Here is a 17,661-nt window from a genome sequence, read left to right as displayed (position 1 = left end):
AAGATCAATTCATTTCAATTTCTCAAAGTTGTCATAAAAAAGGCAGTAGTTGCTCAACAATGAAGGATGAAACTTGATTAAAAACTTATTTTTTGACGGAAAAATATTTTTCCTGGTAATGGTTTCCTTTGCTTTGTTCTGTTTCAATACTTACAGTGTATTAGGTACTGAAAAAGAACAATAATATATATTTTCTTTTTTACTTTTGTTTTATTTATTCCGCCAAAAGAACGAAGTCATTTTTACAGTGTATACGAAGTACTTAGAAGAGCGAAGAATTATGAAACATTATCTCACTCTTTGGATGTTTTACTAGAGTTTCTAAACGTAAGCTTTAAAACTTAGTCCAACCCCCAGAATCATTAACGGATTGGAATTCAGAACGGGATTTAAATTCATAAAGTATTATTTATTTTTTTTTAATTTAAAAGATTATATTTGTAGATTAGAACGTTATTTGCAAAAACGAAAGTATAATACATTTCCATTGGTTTTAGTTTCAGGTTTGTGTAAGAGTTTTGCATGAAAACAGTTATTTCTTTAAAAACGAAATGTTATCTCTAAGCAAGTGACGACACACAGAAACTTGATTAAAAACTTATTTTTTGACGGAAAAATATTTTTCCTGGTAATTCTTTAATAGTTCTACAATGCAAAATAAATATAATCTACAAAATAACACTTATTAATTTTCAGAAAAAGAACTACTTCTTACTTTCTAAATTTTAGGATCTAAGCTACAAAAATTGAAGTATTATATGGAATATAAATATACTTTCGAAAATATTTAGACATTCGAAAGAGAGTAAAATAATTACCCGTTAACCTGGATCCCTTAGGTAAGAAGATTCTAAAAAAAAGAACTATATGGAAAAATGAAACATATATATATATATATATATATATATATATATATATATATATATATATATATATATATATATATATATATATATATATATATATATATATATATATATATATATATATATATGCGGAGGAGGTTCCTCTTATCAGACAAAAATCTTCAGTCTTACTTATCTTATTGCTTTAAAACTGTTACTTTCTCGAAACACCCTGTATGATTTCCGAGTTTTTCGGTAGAATCCACAATTGATAAAATACCATGATGCTTGCATTTTTTATGACGAAACAATATCATTAAAAAATGCTATTTAAAGAATGTGTTATTAAAGTATGCACATCGTTCTTTACACAGAAAACTTTTTTTTAACAACAGGTTTACTATAACAATCAGAATTGTATGATAAGTTAAAAAAAATCAACTTTGTGGTATTATGAACTCCAAAACATCACAACAAGTTAGAATATAAATTTAGCTGAATAGTTGGGAATACTAGAAACTGACGCATGCGCAATGGTTTTAAGAACTCGAATTTGCTATCACAACAATTGTCAAACAAATAGTGTAACGCGCTAACTCTATTTCATACTAAACAAAATTTAGAAGTGTTCCTATAAACAGCTATCAACTCCTATTTGTGGCCACTTTTGCATAGGCAGAGATAGTTTATTACGTCCAGAGAAACATTACTTTTAATTTGATGTATAAATGATGAATATATATCAAATGAACGTATAAACGTACCAAAATATTTTCTGTTTACGCCTGGATATGAAGAGGTAGCGGTTTTTTGGAGTGTTTTTAAATATGTCAGTTTTAAAATGAAAACTTTTAATACAGAATAACAATGTTTTTAAAGTTGAAACATAAATGAGACTCAAAAAATAAATAAATAAATAAATAAATAAAGAGCAATCACAATATTTCGAATAAATATTTATCCTCGTCCAAATGGATACTTTGACATTGTAAGGACATTTGTCTCTGACAGTTATTTAAAAAAATAACTAATCACGTGTACTAATTAATACTAATACAGTAGAATCTTGAAAACTCGGTTATCGATTACCCGGCTGCAATGGCGCAGGTACGGGAAGTGTTTTTGAGTTAAAACCACTCTCATGTTTTCCGTAACACCGACACATTCATTTCCAAGAATGAAAGGAAAAACAGTATTTTAACTTTTCCAAACGAAATAGATTTTGACAAAATATCTTATTGAGCAAGAAGCAATTACAAACTACTTTCCAATTCTTAAACATACATGTAATTTTTCGCGATGAGATAAATTTTTGAATGTGAAAACCTTTTCCAGCAAAAATTCTGGCTGCGCCAAAACCAAAACAAATCCACACAACTCAACAACATTCTGGCATGGCGAAAAAAAATCTTCACAAAAATCCTGTAACGCGGACATTTCCGATAACCCGACCTTTTCGCAAACTCGACCATTTTCCGATACACTTTTCTTTTATGAAATTTAAATTCGGTGTAATTTTATGCTTGCAGAGATTGTGGTTTCAAATTGCGACAAAAATTTGCACACCGTGTGATACGATAAAATTGTTTGGGCAAAATTTGATTCACTTGTTGCACACCTGACCGCTACCTCTTCATATCCAGGCGTAAACAGAAAATATTTTGGTACGTTTATACGTTCATTTGATATATATTCATCATTTATACATCAAATTGAAAGTAATGTTTCTCTGGACGTAATAAACTATCTCTGCCTATGCAAAAGTGGCCACAAATAGGAGTTGATAGCTGTTTATAGGAACACTTCTAAATTTTGTTTAGTATGAAATAGAGTTAGCGCGTTACACTATTTGTTTGACAATGGTTGTGATAGCAAATTCGAGTTCTTAAAACCATTGCGCATGCGTCAGTTTCTAGTATTCCCAACTATACAGCTAAATTTATATTCTAACTTGTTGTGATGTTTTGGAGTTCATAATACCACAACGTTGATTTTTTTTAACTTATCATACAATTCTGATTGTTATAGTAAACCTGTTGTTAAAAAAAAGTTTTCTGTGTAAAGAACGATGTGCATACTTTAATAACACATTCTTTAAATAGCATTTTTTAATGATATTGTTTCGTCATAAAAAATGCAAGCATCATGGTATTTTATCAATTGTGGATTCTACCGAAAAACTCGGAAATCATACAGGGTGTTTCGAGAAAGTAACAGTTTTAAAGCAATAAGATAAGTAAGACTGAAGATTTTTGTCTGATAAGAGGAACCTCCTCCGCATATATATATATATATATATATATATATATATATATATATATGTTTCATTTTTCCATATAGTTCCTTTTTTTAGAATCTTCTTACCTAAGGGATCCAGGTTAACGGGTAATTATTTTACTCTCTTTCGAATGTCTAAATATTTTCGAAAGTATATTTATATTCCATATAATACTTCAATTTTTGTAGCTTAAATCCTAAAATTTAGAAAGTAAGAAGTAGTTCTTTTTCTGAAAATTAATAAGTGTTATTTTGTAGATTATATTTATTTTGCATTGTAGAACTATTAAAGAAATTCTAATTGAAAGAAAATGCATTTTCGAAGAAAAATGTCTTTTTACTGTCTAAGTAATGCATTTACGAGGAAAAATGTGTGCAATAAATATTGCAATTTGGACTGAGCAAAATTTTTAGTTAACTGAAAATTAAAAAAAAAGACTGCCTAAATAAATAAAAATTGTACTTTAAAGAGCAGTTTATCATTAATTGCCGCATGAACTGAAAAAAAAATGTTTGCTGTACACTAAATAATCAATAAGCAGAATGGGTTGTACTCCACGTTGCATTACAAGTAAGGATATGGTTGAGGGATCATTCAGTTTTCTTTTCTAAACTTAATAAAACTATGTATATTAATCTTAAGCATTAGGACTTTCTTTCTGTGAAGACTGTTATTTTAGCACAGTAGTTCCTAACCTAAGGCCCATAAAGCAGACAATATATTAGCCATTACCACCAAAAATGTTTTGTCGAAAAATAAATTAGCTATTGCATTTTTTTCTTTACTACAAACATAAAATTATAATTTTAATCCTTCAGATAATGGAAACACTTATTTCTTAGCAATTTGTTATAAAACCAATAGGAATCAATGAGATGGTTGATATTATGATATTGATTAGTTATGAAAATTTGTTTTATAATTGTTGCTTCGGTCAGTGTGCCTCGTAAGTAGAGCTGAAAGTTTATTATTATTTTTTTTATCAACCACTAATGATTATCGATCTGATGCAAACAATTTTTTATAATATTGTTTTGTGACTGAAAAATGACCCAATCCAGGTACTTAGTTTAACCCTCAAAAAATCTCACTTCGCCCTCTTGGGACAATTACCCCCAAGTAGAGAACCATTGATCTAGCACCGCACGTATATATCTCCTTTGAATAAAAATTAGAAAAAGTAATATGTCTGCAATATAAATTGGTCTGAATGTTATTTTTAACCGATTTTCCTGAAACAAAAATTTTCTCATTCAGGATGATTTACAAGTTTTGTCATTTCCTGTAAACAATACTTACTGAGGTTTTATATGGGGGAGGGGGGAACAATTTCAAAGCGGAAAATTCGAATTCCCAACGACGTTATCGGTAATATTAAATAAAATTCGATAGCATTAAATGAAAACTTTTAAAATAACCTCTAAATCCAGTATTTCATTTAACCTTCACGTTCTATTAAATAAGTGTATTACTGTCTATTTCTTGAACAAATTATTTTTTATGCACAAAATGTATTGTCTATTTTTATAAATCAACGTTTCAATAAATAATTTTAAATTTCAATTTTCACTCTCAGAGTTTTTAACGTAACTTAATATTTCCCTATTTTCAAAACGTGAACCGATGATGTTTTTTCCTGAGAATTTGCCTTTTATACAAAATTTCCTTTTGCCTAAGATAAATCGTTTCCTTCACGCCACACGATGAATTGGTGTTGACGATCTCGCAATGAAATACAGCATGATTGGTTGCATCATAGGTACGAAATTACACTTTCACCCAAAATTGCTCAGTGTCTCAGTACAATTTATTACTTCGGTAAAATATGCGAATTCCATTACTGGATTTTCGCAGATTCATTATTTTTGACAGACGATTGAGCGATGGTAAGCAGACTGGATCAAGAACTGTTTCTCACAAACATCAGAATAAACTTTTCAGACAATTGTTTTCGATAGAAACATATTAACAAAGCAAATTTTGTCGTATTCATTTGTTACACTATTCCAGTCACTTGCTTCACTCGCGAATAATAAATCTGGAAAGTAGACTTGCAAAACACACATGCTATAAATCACTGTAAGTTTCTAGGCAAGAAAATTGTTGAAAGCAATAACTGTTAGGTTGATTTCATTTGGGAAGTAAAAGATAAAAAAATGAATGTCCTATGTAAGTATCTTGATACTCAATTTATTATGCTTTAAGACCTGCAAACGTAACTACAAATATTTTCCTCGTAAGGTTACCGATTTGCGTTAAGAAAAACAGTGTGGGTGGTTAATTTCATTCACGGAAGTGAAGGACGTAAAACATGAAGTATCCTACGCATGTATTTCGATGAAATATTGAGTAAACTTGAACAAATAATCAAAATACTTGCAACATCATTACAAATATTCTCCTATAAAGGCTACCGATTTGTGTTATATATATATATAAAAAAAAAAGTGTGGGTGGTTTATTTCATTCATGGAATTGAAGGAAGTAAGACTTGCAGTGGCCTACGTATGTTTTTTGATGAACTATGTATTAAACTTGAACAAATAATCAAAATACTTGCAACATCGTTACAAATATTTTCTTAGAAAGGCTATCGATTTGGGTGAAAATTTAGCGGGGGTGGTTTATTTCATTCACGGCAGTGAAGGACGTAAAACATGAAGTAGTCTACGCATGTTTTTTGATGAAATACTTAATAAACTTGGACAAATGATCAAAATACTTGCAACATCGTTACAAATATTTTCTTATAAAGGCTACTTATTTGTTAAAAAAAGAAAACTTGTGGGTGGTTTATTTCATTCACGGAAGTGAAGGACGTAAAACATGAAGTATCCTACGCATGTATTTCGATGAAATATTGAGTAAACTTGGACAAATGATCAAAATACTTGCAACATCGTTACAAATATTTTCTTATAAAGGCTACTTATTTGTGTTAAAAAGAAAAAAAAACTTGTGGGTGGTTTATTTCATTCATGGAAGTGAAGGACGTAAGACTTGCAGAGCGCCCTACGTATGTTTTTTGATGAAATACTTAATAAACTTGGACAAATGATCAAAATACTTGCAACATCGTTACAAATATTTTCTTATAAAGGCTACTTATTTGTGTTAAAAAAAAAAAAAAAAACTTGTGGGTGATTTATTTCATTCATGGAAGTGAAGGACGTAAGACTTGCAGAGCGCCCTACGTATGTTTTTTGATGAAATACTTAATAAACTTGGACAAATGATCAAAATACTTGCAACATCGTTACAAATATTTTCTTATAAAGGCTACTTATTTGTGTTAAAAAGAAAAAAAAAACTTGTGGGTGGTTTATTTCATTCATGGAAGTGAAGGACGTAAGACTTGCAGAGCGCCCTACGTATGTTTTTTGATGAAATACTTAATAAACTTGGACAAATGATCAAAATACTTGCAACATCGTTACAAATATTTTCTTATAAAGGCTACTTATTTGTGTTAAAAAGAAAAAAAAACTTGTGGGTGGTTTATTTCATTCATGGAAGTGAAGGACGTAAGACTTGCAGAGCGCCCTACGTATGTTTTTTGATGAAATACTTAATAAACTTGGACAAATGATCAAAATACTTGCAACATCGTTACAAATATTTTCTTATAAAGGCTACTTATTTGTGTTAAAAAGAAAAAAAAAACTTGTGGGTGGTTTATTTCATTCATGGAAGTGAAGGACGTAAGACTTGCAGAGCGCCCTACGTATGTTTTTTGATGAAATACTTAATAAACTTGGACAAATGATCAAAATACTTGCAACATCGTTACAAATATTTTCTTATAAAGGCTACTTATTTGTGTTAAAAAGAAAAAAAAAACTTGTGGGTGGTTTATTTCATTCATGGAAGTGAAGGACGTAAGACTTGCAGAGCGCCCTATGTATGTTTTTTGATGAACTATTTGTTAAACTTGTAAAACTTGACCACGAAAAGAAGGCGGATGACATTGAAGCGAAACATCATTTGTATCATTTGTAATAGGTAGAATTTGCCAGAAAACACCGAATAGTAAGAGGCGTGGTCTCGCCTAATCCTATCTATTCCAAAATAATAACGAAAAACCTATTACAAATGATATTTTTGCTTGAAGGTCATCCGCCTTCTTTTCGTGGTCAAGCTATACAATAATGCAAATACTTGCAACATCATTACAAATATTTTCTTAGAAAGCGTATTGATTTGGGTTGAAAACTCAGTGTGGGTGGTTAATTTTATTCATGAAGTCAAGGACGTAAGACACGTAGTGACCTACGCATGTGTTTTGATGAACTATTTATTAAACGTGTACAAATAATCAAAACAAAAGCAACATCATTATAAATATTGTCCTAGTAAAGGTGTCGAATTTGCGTTGAAAATAAACAGCGGGTGGCTCATTTACCAAGTAAAAGAAAAAATAATGCATATTTCTTGATTCACAACATATTAAACTTGTATACATAAGCAAAGCACTTTCAATATCATTATAAATATTTTTTTAGTAAGATTTCCGAATTATGTTGAAAATTTTGAGTGGGTGGGAAATTTCATTCCACTAGGGAAAGACGAAACATGAAATCTCTTCTCGATGAACAATTTATTAATCTTTTACAAGTAAGCAAATGACCTACAACATGATTGTAAATATTTTCCAGGGAGGCGAAAATAGAGTGGGTAGTTCATTCCATTCCAGAAGTAAAAAAAACAAAAAACTTGTTGCCACCCAAGCAAGTGTAACGTAAGTTTGCGCCATATTTAATAAAAATTTGCATACTGTTAATAAAAATTTATTTGGCCCATCAGATGTTACCAACATTGAAACTTTTTACTGTTTTATGAGAAATAAAATGAACCAGATCTTTATAATTTAAATTTGACGAATAGAACTTAGAAAACTCTTAACTTCAGTCATGATCAGTTTATTTTTTAAACTTAAATGGTATTACGCAAAAATTATTTCTGATATATTTAGTTCATGTAATTGTTAATATTAAGATTTAAGTACCATAATTTGAAGAAACGTCATAAAACATTACGGTACTGAAAGTTCTCAATCAGAAGACTGAATTTTTTTCATCTTCTTATGAAAAAGAAATATTAACGAATGTTTTAGCTCCTGAGCCTTCAGAAATACTTTGTTAGAATCGTTCCACGTTTAAAATGTAAAAAAAAAAAAAAAAAAAAAAGAAAAGAAAATAATAAGTCATTCAAATCATAATAATAAGGAATGAAATGCAATGGGAAAGCTTTACATTTGATAACGATTAATTAATTTCCACATCAGGTTAAAAACTGCTTTGTTTTTTTCCAGGCTGCTCCGGTAATCTTGCTCTTGATAAAGGCACGATCTGTGACCAAGATGGCAAGATTCTACTCCGAGCTGGATCTGATGACTCTGCGCAGATGTTTATATCCTTGATCGATTCCATACTGCGTGCTTCTAGGGATTCATCTTTGAATAATGTCGTAGACGATCAGGGTATCAGTAAAGATTCAAAAAATTTGCATTTTGGAAAAAGCACAAAGCGATCCCATTCAAACCCAAACCCAGAATTGGAAATGGATTATACCCCGCACGAGGATGAAATGATCCAGAAATTATTATTACAGCTCTTTCAACACCCTCGTAGAATCAACAGGGCTGAAACAAAGCCTGGAGATTACCTATTGCGAGCTTCATATATCCCAAGGCTGGGAAAGAAGAGAAGCAGCCCTACTGAAAATCTTTAATGACTCAATTTCTGAAACCTTTCTATTTGCTGCATTGACGACGGCATCCTCCAAAACACAATTATTTGTCCAAATTTTAATTTTTCTGATTTTATGCCAAAACTTCAATTATTTTATGTCACTGCTGTTCATTAATTGCATAATGTCTGTGCGTTCTTTTGGATATTAGCTACATAAAATGTTTTTTCTCCACTTCAGAAATGAGTAATTTTTTGCTCTAATGTTGCTTAATTTTCAACAAACTTTAAAATGTAGCAGGTAACAATGTTTTTGTGAAACCTTTTATTGCTATTACGGTTACAAAACTATCAATCTTTTGCCAAAGTGAAACCATAATCTTGATTTAGAAACATCATTTTTTTTTGGTGTAAATTTATCTTTTAACTTTATTTTCGCATTCATAATGGTAGGCTACTTTACGAAGCTATCAGTGCCAAAATCTGACTTTCTACAAGAATTTATAGACGTTCGTAAAGCTCCAGTTAAATAATAGAGTGCAGCCCCGAAAACCCGACCTAATGTGAACCCATAAGTGGCGCAGTGTGTGAAAACTCCGAGTTATCAGGAGTGCAAGCTAGTTTTTTCGTCCTGCCAGAATTCAGGCCAAGATTTTTGTATCATCATGGTTATCGAGCACCAAAATATCGCAGCCCTACTGTACAATCAAATTTTCAATAAAACATAGTACTTCTTCAAAGCGAATAACTCACTCCAAAAAAAAAAAAAAAGTTTCACAGAAAGGGAAAGAATAGCTTTCAGATTTACACGAAGCAAACCATCTGTAAGTGTAGTAATTTTGCCCTAAATTATACCCTTAAATGCAGCTTCAAATAATCTCCTTTTTTCAGGTTCACTTTAAAGTTTACGGTACCTTTCCACATCATAAATCTTCTAGAAATGAGTTTTCTTTGTTATACAATATAACGACTCACATACATAGTTTTTGAGCTGAAGAATTTTTTGTCATCTGTTATTTCCAGCAGCATTTCGGCATTTCACTGGTTTCCTGTAAAAATGAAGTATCTTTTCGAAATATTTTCCTGAATTCAGTGATCACGGTTTTGTGTGTATGTGTTGCAACATCCTCGAGTACTGGTTGGGTATTAAAAAACCAGAATTTTCTTCTTGGTGAAGCAATTTCAGTCATCGTACTAGTTAAATGTATACATATTACTATACTAGGATTGGCACAAGAAGTAAAATATTTTTCACTGAGACATTTTATTACAAAATTATCAAAACAGCTTCTAAAAGATGTGCTATATACTATTAAATTTCACAGCACAAATCTGCATAATATATGCATACTAAAATTAATGAAAAATTGTTATTGAATGTCATTAAATATTTATAAAAAAAATACTTTGCTAAACTTTTAAGCAAATTTCGGGCTTCATCATCAAAAATCGTACTGATGTTACACATCCAGAGATTGCAATTTAGCTCTTGTTTTGGGTTGTTCAATCTGGAACAGCCATAACAGAAGCGAAGGCTGCAGCCTCAGTAAGAAACTGAGAAAAAATCACAACACTGGTAGCAAAACATATTTTACCATCAGCGAGAGGTCTGCAAATATGGTATAGCTCCGCATCGAGACTAGTGATGTTCCGGATATCCATATCCGCGGATATCCGAAGGAAAATAAAGATCTGTATCCGTATCCGTTACTTTTTTGGCGGATCTTAAACGGATCATTTCTATTCTAAAAATTTTAAAATATGTGAATAAAAGACTAACCGTTTAAATTAGGTTTTATTCCCTATTTAAATTATAAGTTATCATTTCAGAAGCCGATTTGTATCCCACCCCCCGTCGTTGCAAATAAGAAGGAGAAATAAGTTTTAAAAGTGCGTATCAGTGTGTCTTTTTGTAGCATCGTAGCTCCTAAACAGATGAACCGATTTTAATTGTTTATTTTTCATTCAAAAGGTGACTTGATTGAAAGTGTTCTTAGCTTGGCCTCGTTTTTATAGAACTTTAATTACTGGAAATATTAATTAAAAACCGACTTAAAGGTTTTCACAATTATGGTAGTAAAAATTTACCTGTACGTTAAAAATGTTGGCCGTAATTGAAAGAACGAAGTTTTCTGCGTTTGATATTAATTTGAAACTTCCAACTTTATGTACAGTAGGAGCTATAATCTTGTTAAGTTAATTTTAAATGCAATTCTAAGCCTTGATACATGTGGTTGGTAGCGATTTCATAGTCGGAAAACAAGGAGAAAAAGCTCAATGATTTAAAATTTTTATCTGCTGTCAGTTCATATTTGTTAACAAATGTGTAATTTGACTCGCGAAATTCATCTTAATATGAGGTCGGCTCTCTGGGACAGTTTTGTTTTTTTAATTTTTAATTTAATATTAGTTTTTGGTATTGAGATTTGGGGTTTCTGTTATTCTTCATTTTTGTTTTTCTCAGCATCCTTCAAAAAAAGTGAGACTAAATTCTCTATTTACTGTTTTTAAAGTTTAAAGGTGTTCCCGGCTCTGTATTTCGTCGGTAGGAGTAATTTCGGTGGAATGGGTCAGCGCTCATTTATGCTGAAATAAAATGCGAAAAATTATTCCTAGCCTGTCTAGTAGCAGCTTTACACTCTTGCTCCTGTATCCTACATCTACCGAGTAAGCTAGAAATAATTTTTCGCATTCCATCTAAGCATTAATGCAGCGCTGACCCATTCCTTCCAACTCTCCCTCAATTTGAACGGAGATTTCTTTAAAGAGTAAATCATAGTCTTGATTATATTTTTGCCGCAGTTGATATTTTTTGAAGAAACTGTCATTATTTTGACGGGAATACCTTCTGTAACAAATGTTACACTTGGATAGTTGAATTGGGTTTAAAAAAAATTGAGATCCGTATCCGTATCCGCGGATCTACTTTTTTAGCGATCCGGGACATCACTAATCGAGACGTGAAGATAAAAGCTGTGGCATTAAACTATAAATTATCTGCCCTTAGCTTTTGTTTTCATTTTAAGAGGTGGAACCGTTCCCTGCTTGAGGACCGCTTGCTGCTGTGCTGAACTAGTTCTAGCTACCAGTTTAAAGATGTATGCAACTTCCTTTATGAGGTTCTTTGCCTACCGTTCTGTTACGTCTACTAGAGACCGACTATTTGAGTGAAAGTGTCGTCTCGGCAACTGAGCTGTAACGTGGTTAATGTCGTCAAGTCGGTCTCGGCTCTGGGTCGGTAACTTGTAGCTTCAGATTGATTTATTGGAAATACAGAAGAAGCATCATCATATATCAAGGTACATTTATTGGCTTTTATTTTCTAAATTCTTTAGGAACTTTACCTGATAAAAACCAGGAAAGTGTTAGATTTTTACTGTAAACATATCTACTTTTGGAAGATTTTTGACTTATTCAAAAAGCCCTTTATTAGCTTCCTCTGGGAAGGTTTCTCAGTTCGTAAGAAAGATTCCATGTTAATTTCAGGGAGTTGCCGTCTATTAGCGGGAAGGCTTCCTGTTTTGTGTCAAAAATATTACTGGTATACTAGGCAAATTAGCTGCCTATTATTTATGGGAATGTTGTTTGATTTTTTTTATAGGTGTGGATATTGCAAATGTGATCCAAATTGCACGTGGAGGAACTGGCAGCGCTAGGGTAAAGAGTTTTCACAAGAAACAAAATGTGAAAGTTCCAAATTTCAAACATTCGGAATCGTCGAAATCTGAATTATATCATTTTTTTATTATTATTTTGTAATGAATTGATAAAAACGTCAAAATTATATATTTAATTTTCTAAGATGATCTTTTAATATTATTATTTTACTATAAATATCACTTTTTACTTAAAAAACATTGCTTTACTTAGAAATATTTTAAATTTTTAAGCACGTACTCGGCATTTGAAATTCTTTCAAAGCATGCCTGATAAAGAAACTTTTTTCTTTCTCAAATAAGCAAGTACTGAATAAAAATATTTTTTTACTTTACGATTTCCTATCTCTCTCTCTACTGCACGGAATTACCTCTAGATACGACATCAAGATACATCTCAATTTCGTGAGTTTTCTCAAAGTATTTATACTACTTTAAGTGTTTTTAAGTCCAGTTTTTTAGTCCTTGAATTTCAGCCCCATTTTAGCGGTTCTAAATTAAGTATTTCAATTGTAAATTTTTGTTTCACCTCAGAAAAAAAAAAGCAGGCTAAATGGACCTTTTTAAAAATCTGTTTCAAATGTTGTTTTCAGCAGAAGAAAAAGCTAGGTATAGTTAAAATATATTGATTTACTTTCCTCGTTTGTTTTTATAGCTTAAATCAAATGATATGTTGAGACTAGTTAGTCAATGTTTTTTTCCGTAGAGCTAATTGAAATATGAAATTTTTACTGCTCTATTCTTATACGTACATGATTTAGAAGTTAAAAACTTGATTTTGAGAACAAAATTGGTGAATTTCTGAATCACTACTCCAGAAAATAATAACTGCTCATTACCATTAGTGAAAACTCAAAGCATGTTATCTGAAGAAAAAAGTCTGTTACTTTGAATTTGTACATAATCAAGTGTTTCTGCTTTTGCTTTGCAATGTTGAGTGATTGAAGTTGATAAATCTGATCAGTTACTGTTGATAATAGTTTATTTCTCCAGATAACTGTTTCATACTATCCATAAATTGAGTTTAATATCATACGTCAATTTTCTTAATAATGATATACCAAATATATAAATGGTTGGACTCCCCCTCCCCCTATTTTTTTTTTTTTTTTAGTTTAACATAAGATGTGTCAGAAAATGAACCGTCATTTTTGGCCTTTTCACCATTTTTACGGAGTAGGGAAAGTGCACCAGTGCTTGTACAAAAGAAAAGATGATTTGAAGCAGATATACATTGTTGTTTTAGCACAAAAAAAAATTGAATTTTGTCATCTTGAATTCAAATTATGTTTTTCGCAATCACGAGTGTGTGTGTATATGTAGGCGTGTGTGTTTGTGTGTGGGGGTATTTGTGTTTGTGTCTGTGTGCAGGCTTGAGTGTGGGGTAGTTGTGTGTGGGGGTGGGTATGTGTGTGTAGGCATATGTGTTTGTGTTTGTGTGCAGGCATGAGTGTGTGGGTAGTTGTGTGTATGTGAGTGTGTAGGTGTGTATGTGTTTGCGTATGTGTGTAGGTGTATGTATTTATGTGTGTGTAGGTGTATATATGTATATGTGTGTAGGTGCGTGTATGTATGCGTGTAAGTGTAGGATATTGACGCAACCTGGAGACTGTTTTCGCTAGAGGTGCAGCATCGTGAAGAGCCGGTCAACGGTGATGCTGCAGAGGGTGCTAGAGGGAAAATAAAATCATAGGAACGCCAAAAACTGAAGTGAGAACAATAAGCAATCGTGATTGCTCAAAAAAAAAAAAAAAAAAAAAAAAAAAATATATATATATATATATATATATATATATATATATATATATATATATATATATATATATATATATATATATATATATATATATTTCAAGGGACGGCATTCCCTCTGCTTCCCCCCCCCCAACTACGGCACTGAGTTTTATGATGTGTTAAAACATTCTCTATAAATTCATTCATTTGTATTCCATTGGATTAATATCAATGAAATGGCTGACTGCTGGATTCATACCTTAGAGCAGGAATTAGTAAAAGGAGGATTGCTTCCTCCTTTTACTAAATTCAATCATTTCAAAGGATCATCATCAAAGTCCGATCATTTGCTTAACAAAAGCTGAGGCATAGACCCCAAGTCACGTGACTCGACAGCGACAATTGGTTGACAGGTTTTGCATGAAACTAGCAAAAGAAACCCGATTTCTTTCAATGCTTTGGTTTAAAATCTATCTCGTGACTTGGGATCTTTGCTTCACTAATGAAAATCTTCACTTCCTCCATTTTATCTCTTCTCATTGATTCACACCCATGGCCGAGCACTGAATTTCTATGGCCCAATGCTGTAGAGTTTACACGTATTAAAAATAGTTCAGTTTTTTAAATAAAAATGTAGTCACTTATGAAGCAATTATAAGTGAAATATAATCAGAAAAGCTTACAGTTTAGTTTGACAAAGGTTTAATGCTGTACTAATCGTCCAAAGTGATATTTTTACGAAAATCAACAATCGAGTTCTTAAGGGGTCTAAGGACCGTTAACCTTCAAAATTTTCGCGAACTCATCAACGTGAAAGTTTACTCATCCAGAACATATCAGACATAATATCAAAATATAAGTCAACGTTTTCCCCTGCTATTTATATTGAACTATCCCAAACAAAAGTACTTAAAACATAGTAAACCAAATTGCATAAAATGCAAAGAATAATGTTCACTTTCTTCGAACTAATACTTCCATGTGAAAATATTTTAGAATTGTGCTCTTGAAGTCGCTGAGACATAGAGTAATCAACCTTCTGCCATCAAATGATGACTATTAAGGGGTCTAAGAACCCTTAACCTTCAAAATTTTCGACTTTCTGGAAAAAATATATGTTATGCATATTTTAACTCTGATCAATTTGATAATTTATTTATTACCATACACAAAAAACTTTTCAAGTTATCGTAAAACTGCGTAACTTCTCCCCATAGAGATTTATGTTAACAGCAACTGTTTAAGCGTCTTTTTCTTCGGTTTTCTCGTTTTGCGCGCATGATATTTCAGAAAGTTTTCTATACATTTACGTAAAACTTTTAATGGATATTTATCTGGTTTATATTTATGACCTGAAGCTAAATTTTTCTTTAATTATTAATTTATTTTTTTAAAATTTTATAAGTTAATATCGGAAATTTCCAAAATTTTGTGCATTTTTTTTTCAAATATTAACTTTCATTTTTAGTTAAAATTTAGGTTTAGATCATAAAAACATACCAGACAAACATGCATGAAAAGCTTTACGGAAATATATAACAAACTTTCTGAAATATCATGCGCGCAAAACGAGAAAACCGAAGGAACCGGCACCTGAGAAAAAGAGGCTTAAACAGCTGCTGTTAACATAAATCTCTATGGGGAAAGTTTACACATTTTTATGATAACTTGAAAAATTTTTGACGTATGGTAATAAATAAGGTATCAAATTGTTCAGAATTAAATTGTGCATAATGTATATTTTTTCCAGAAAATCGAAAATTTTGAAGGTTAAAGGTCCTAACACCCCTAAAAGACTGAATACTGGTGCTTTTCTTCTATAACCAGAATAGAGATTTTATGCGCTGTCATTATTAAACCTTAGGCCAAATTATGTAAAAAACAAAATCTAAACTTTGAGAATAATTTTGGGCTATGTCGAATAGAGAGAGTTGACTGTTGATTAATATAAAAGGATATTCTTCAACATTGAGCTGATTTTGTTTGCATGCAAATGAGATGAACCTTTCCCTTTTTTTTGGTTCGAAAGAAGGTATTGATCAAATTTACCACGATGTTACGAGAAGGCAGGTTACACAAGAGGATGGGCCGAAAAAATTTATTATTTTATTTCGAAGTTGTAATAACGCGGAAAAATTGCGAATTATAAAGACAAACAAAGGAAAAAAAGAATTGTGGAAATCGATTGACATCTTCCGATCGCGCATGGGGCCTAAATTTTGACAAAATAGGAAAAAAACATCACTTTTTAGCTTTTTATAAAAAATTGTTAATTAGACGCTTTTTTAATGTAATAGTTTGTTACGTCTTTAAACAGAGCCTCGAAACGTGTTTAAATTTGGTTTCGATCAGCTAATGTCTTCCGGTCGCGCTAAAGCCCCAAAATTTTCCAAAATAGTGAAAAAGTTACATTTTTATGGGTTTTCGGTACTTGATGAATAATGAGAATTTAAATAAAATAGACGAAGTATTTTTTCAGTCGAACTGAAAATAAGTTAGAAAAAAAAAAGCTGTTAGGTTCAGTCAATGTTTCCCAGTCGCGCAAAGCCTTAGAAACTCTCATGCGCAGAAATCGCACAGCAATCCAGTTTTGAGGCTCTGTTTAAAGACGTTACAATCTATACATTAAGAAAACGTTGAATTAAATTTTTTAAAAAAAATCTAAAAAATGATGTTTTTTTCACATTTTGTCAAACTTCAGCCCTATGCGCGATCGGAAGATGTCAATCGATTTCCATAATTCTTTTTTTCCTTTGTTTGTCTTTATAATTCGAAACTTTTCCGCGCTATTACAACTTCGAAATAAAAACAAAATGAGTTTTTTTGAACCACCCTATTATACAATGCAATTTTTAAATTTATAAACTTGCAACTGTTACAAATAGTATTCTAAAAACTTTCACCGTGTCTGAAGCAATTTTTACATTTTCAACATTTGTTTTGTCGTGAAGTTCTGCTTGATTTTTGCCTAATGTTTAATAATGGTAGCATGTACAGGGTATTCTGCTTTAACCGGTAAAACCTCTATTTTCGCAACCGTTAGCCCTAGATGCATACTTCCAATTGCAAAAATGTTCAAAATCATATGCAGAACTAATATATTAAAAGTCTAAAGCAAAAATAGAAATGAGTCAAAAAATACAGAATTTAACTTTTTATACGGGCCCGAGGTCCCCTAACTTATATTCAGGGAAATAATCTTCATTGACAAATAATTCCAACACTAAAAGTTTGACAATATTACCACAGATATTCACCCAGGTATGAAACGCAGCGTTTTCAGACTTACACCACCCTACACTCGCCGTCAATTACACCTTTTTGGGGGAAAATATTGAAGTTAAGAGGGGTTTAAAATTATATGTGTGCATTTAGTGTGATTTTTCAAATTGATTAAGGTTTTGTAGTGCTTTTTGCGTATCATGGCGTTACATTTGCATTTGTTTTTGAATAACGATGAA

The 17,661-nt window shown here is 31.4% G+C and overlaps 1 protein-coding gene across 1 annotated transcript in view; it reads left to right on the top strand.

The window, feature by feature from the left end:
- The window catches only part of LOC129231655 (uncharacterized), a 55,353-nt gene extending 46,309 nt beyond the window's left edge, over nucleotides 1–9,044 (top strand). Inside the window, exon 2 of the mRNA XM_054866018.1 lies at nucleotides 8,435–9,044. Coding sequence (XP_054721993.1) covers nucleotides 8,435–8,853 — 419 coding nt within the window. The 3' untranslated portion in view covers nucleotides 8,854–9,044. The remainder of the gene's footprint in view (nucleotides 1–8,434) is intronic.
- Nucleotides 9,045–17,661: the final 8,617 nt, after the last annotated feature.

Source organism: Uloborus diversus, chromosome 10, assembly GCF_026930045.1.
Source record: "Uloborus diversus isolate 005 chromosome 10, Udiv.v.3.1, whole genome shotgun sequence".
In the NCBI taxonomy this organism is placed as follows: domain Eukaryota; kingdom Metazoa; phylum Arthropoda; class Arachnida; order Araneae; family Uloboridae; genus Uloborus; species Uloborus diversus.
The sequence above is the reverse complement of the archived record's forward strand: the minus strand, read 5'-3'. Positions and strand labels throughout refer to the sequence as shown.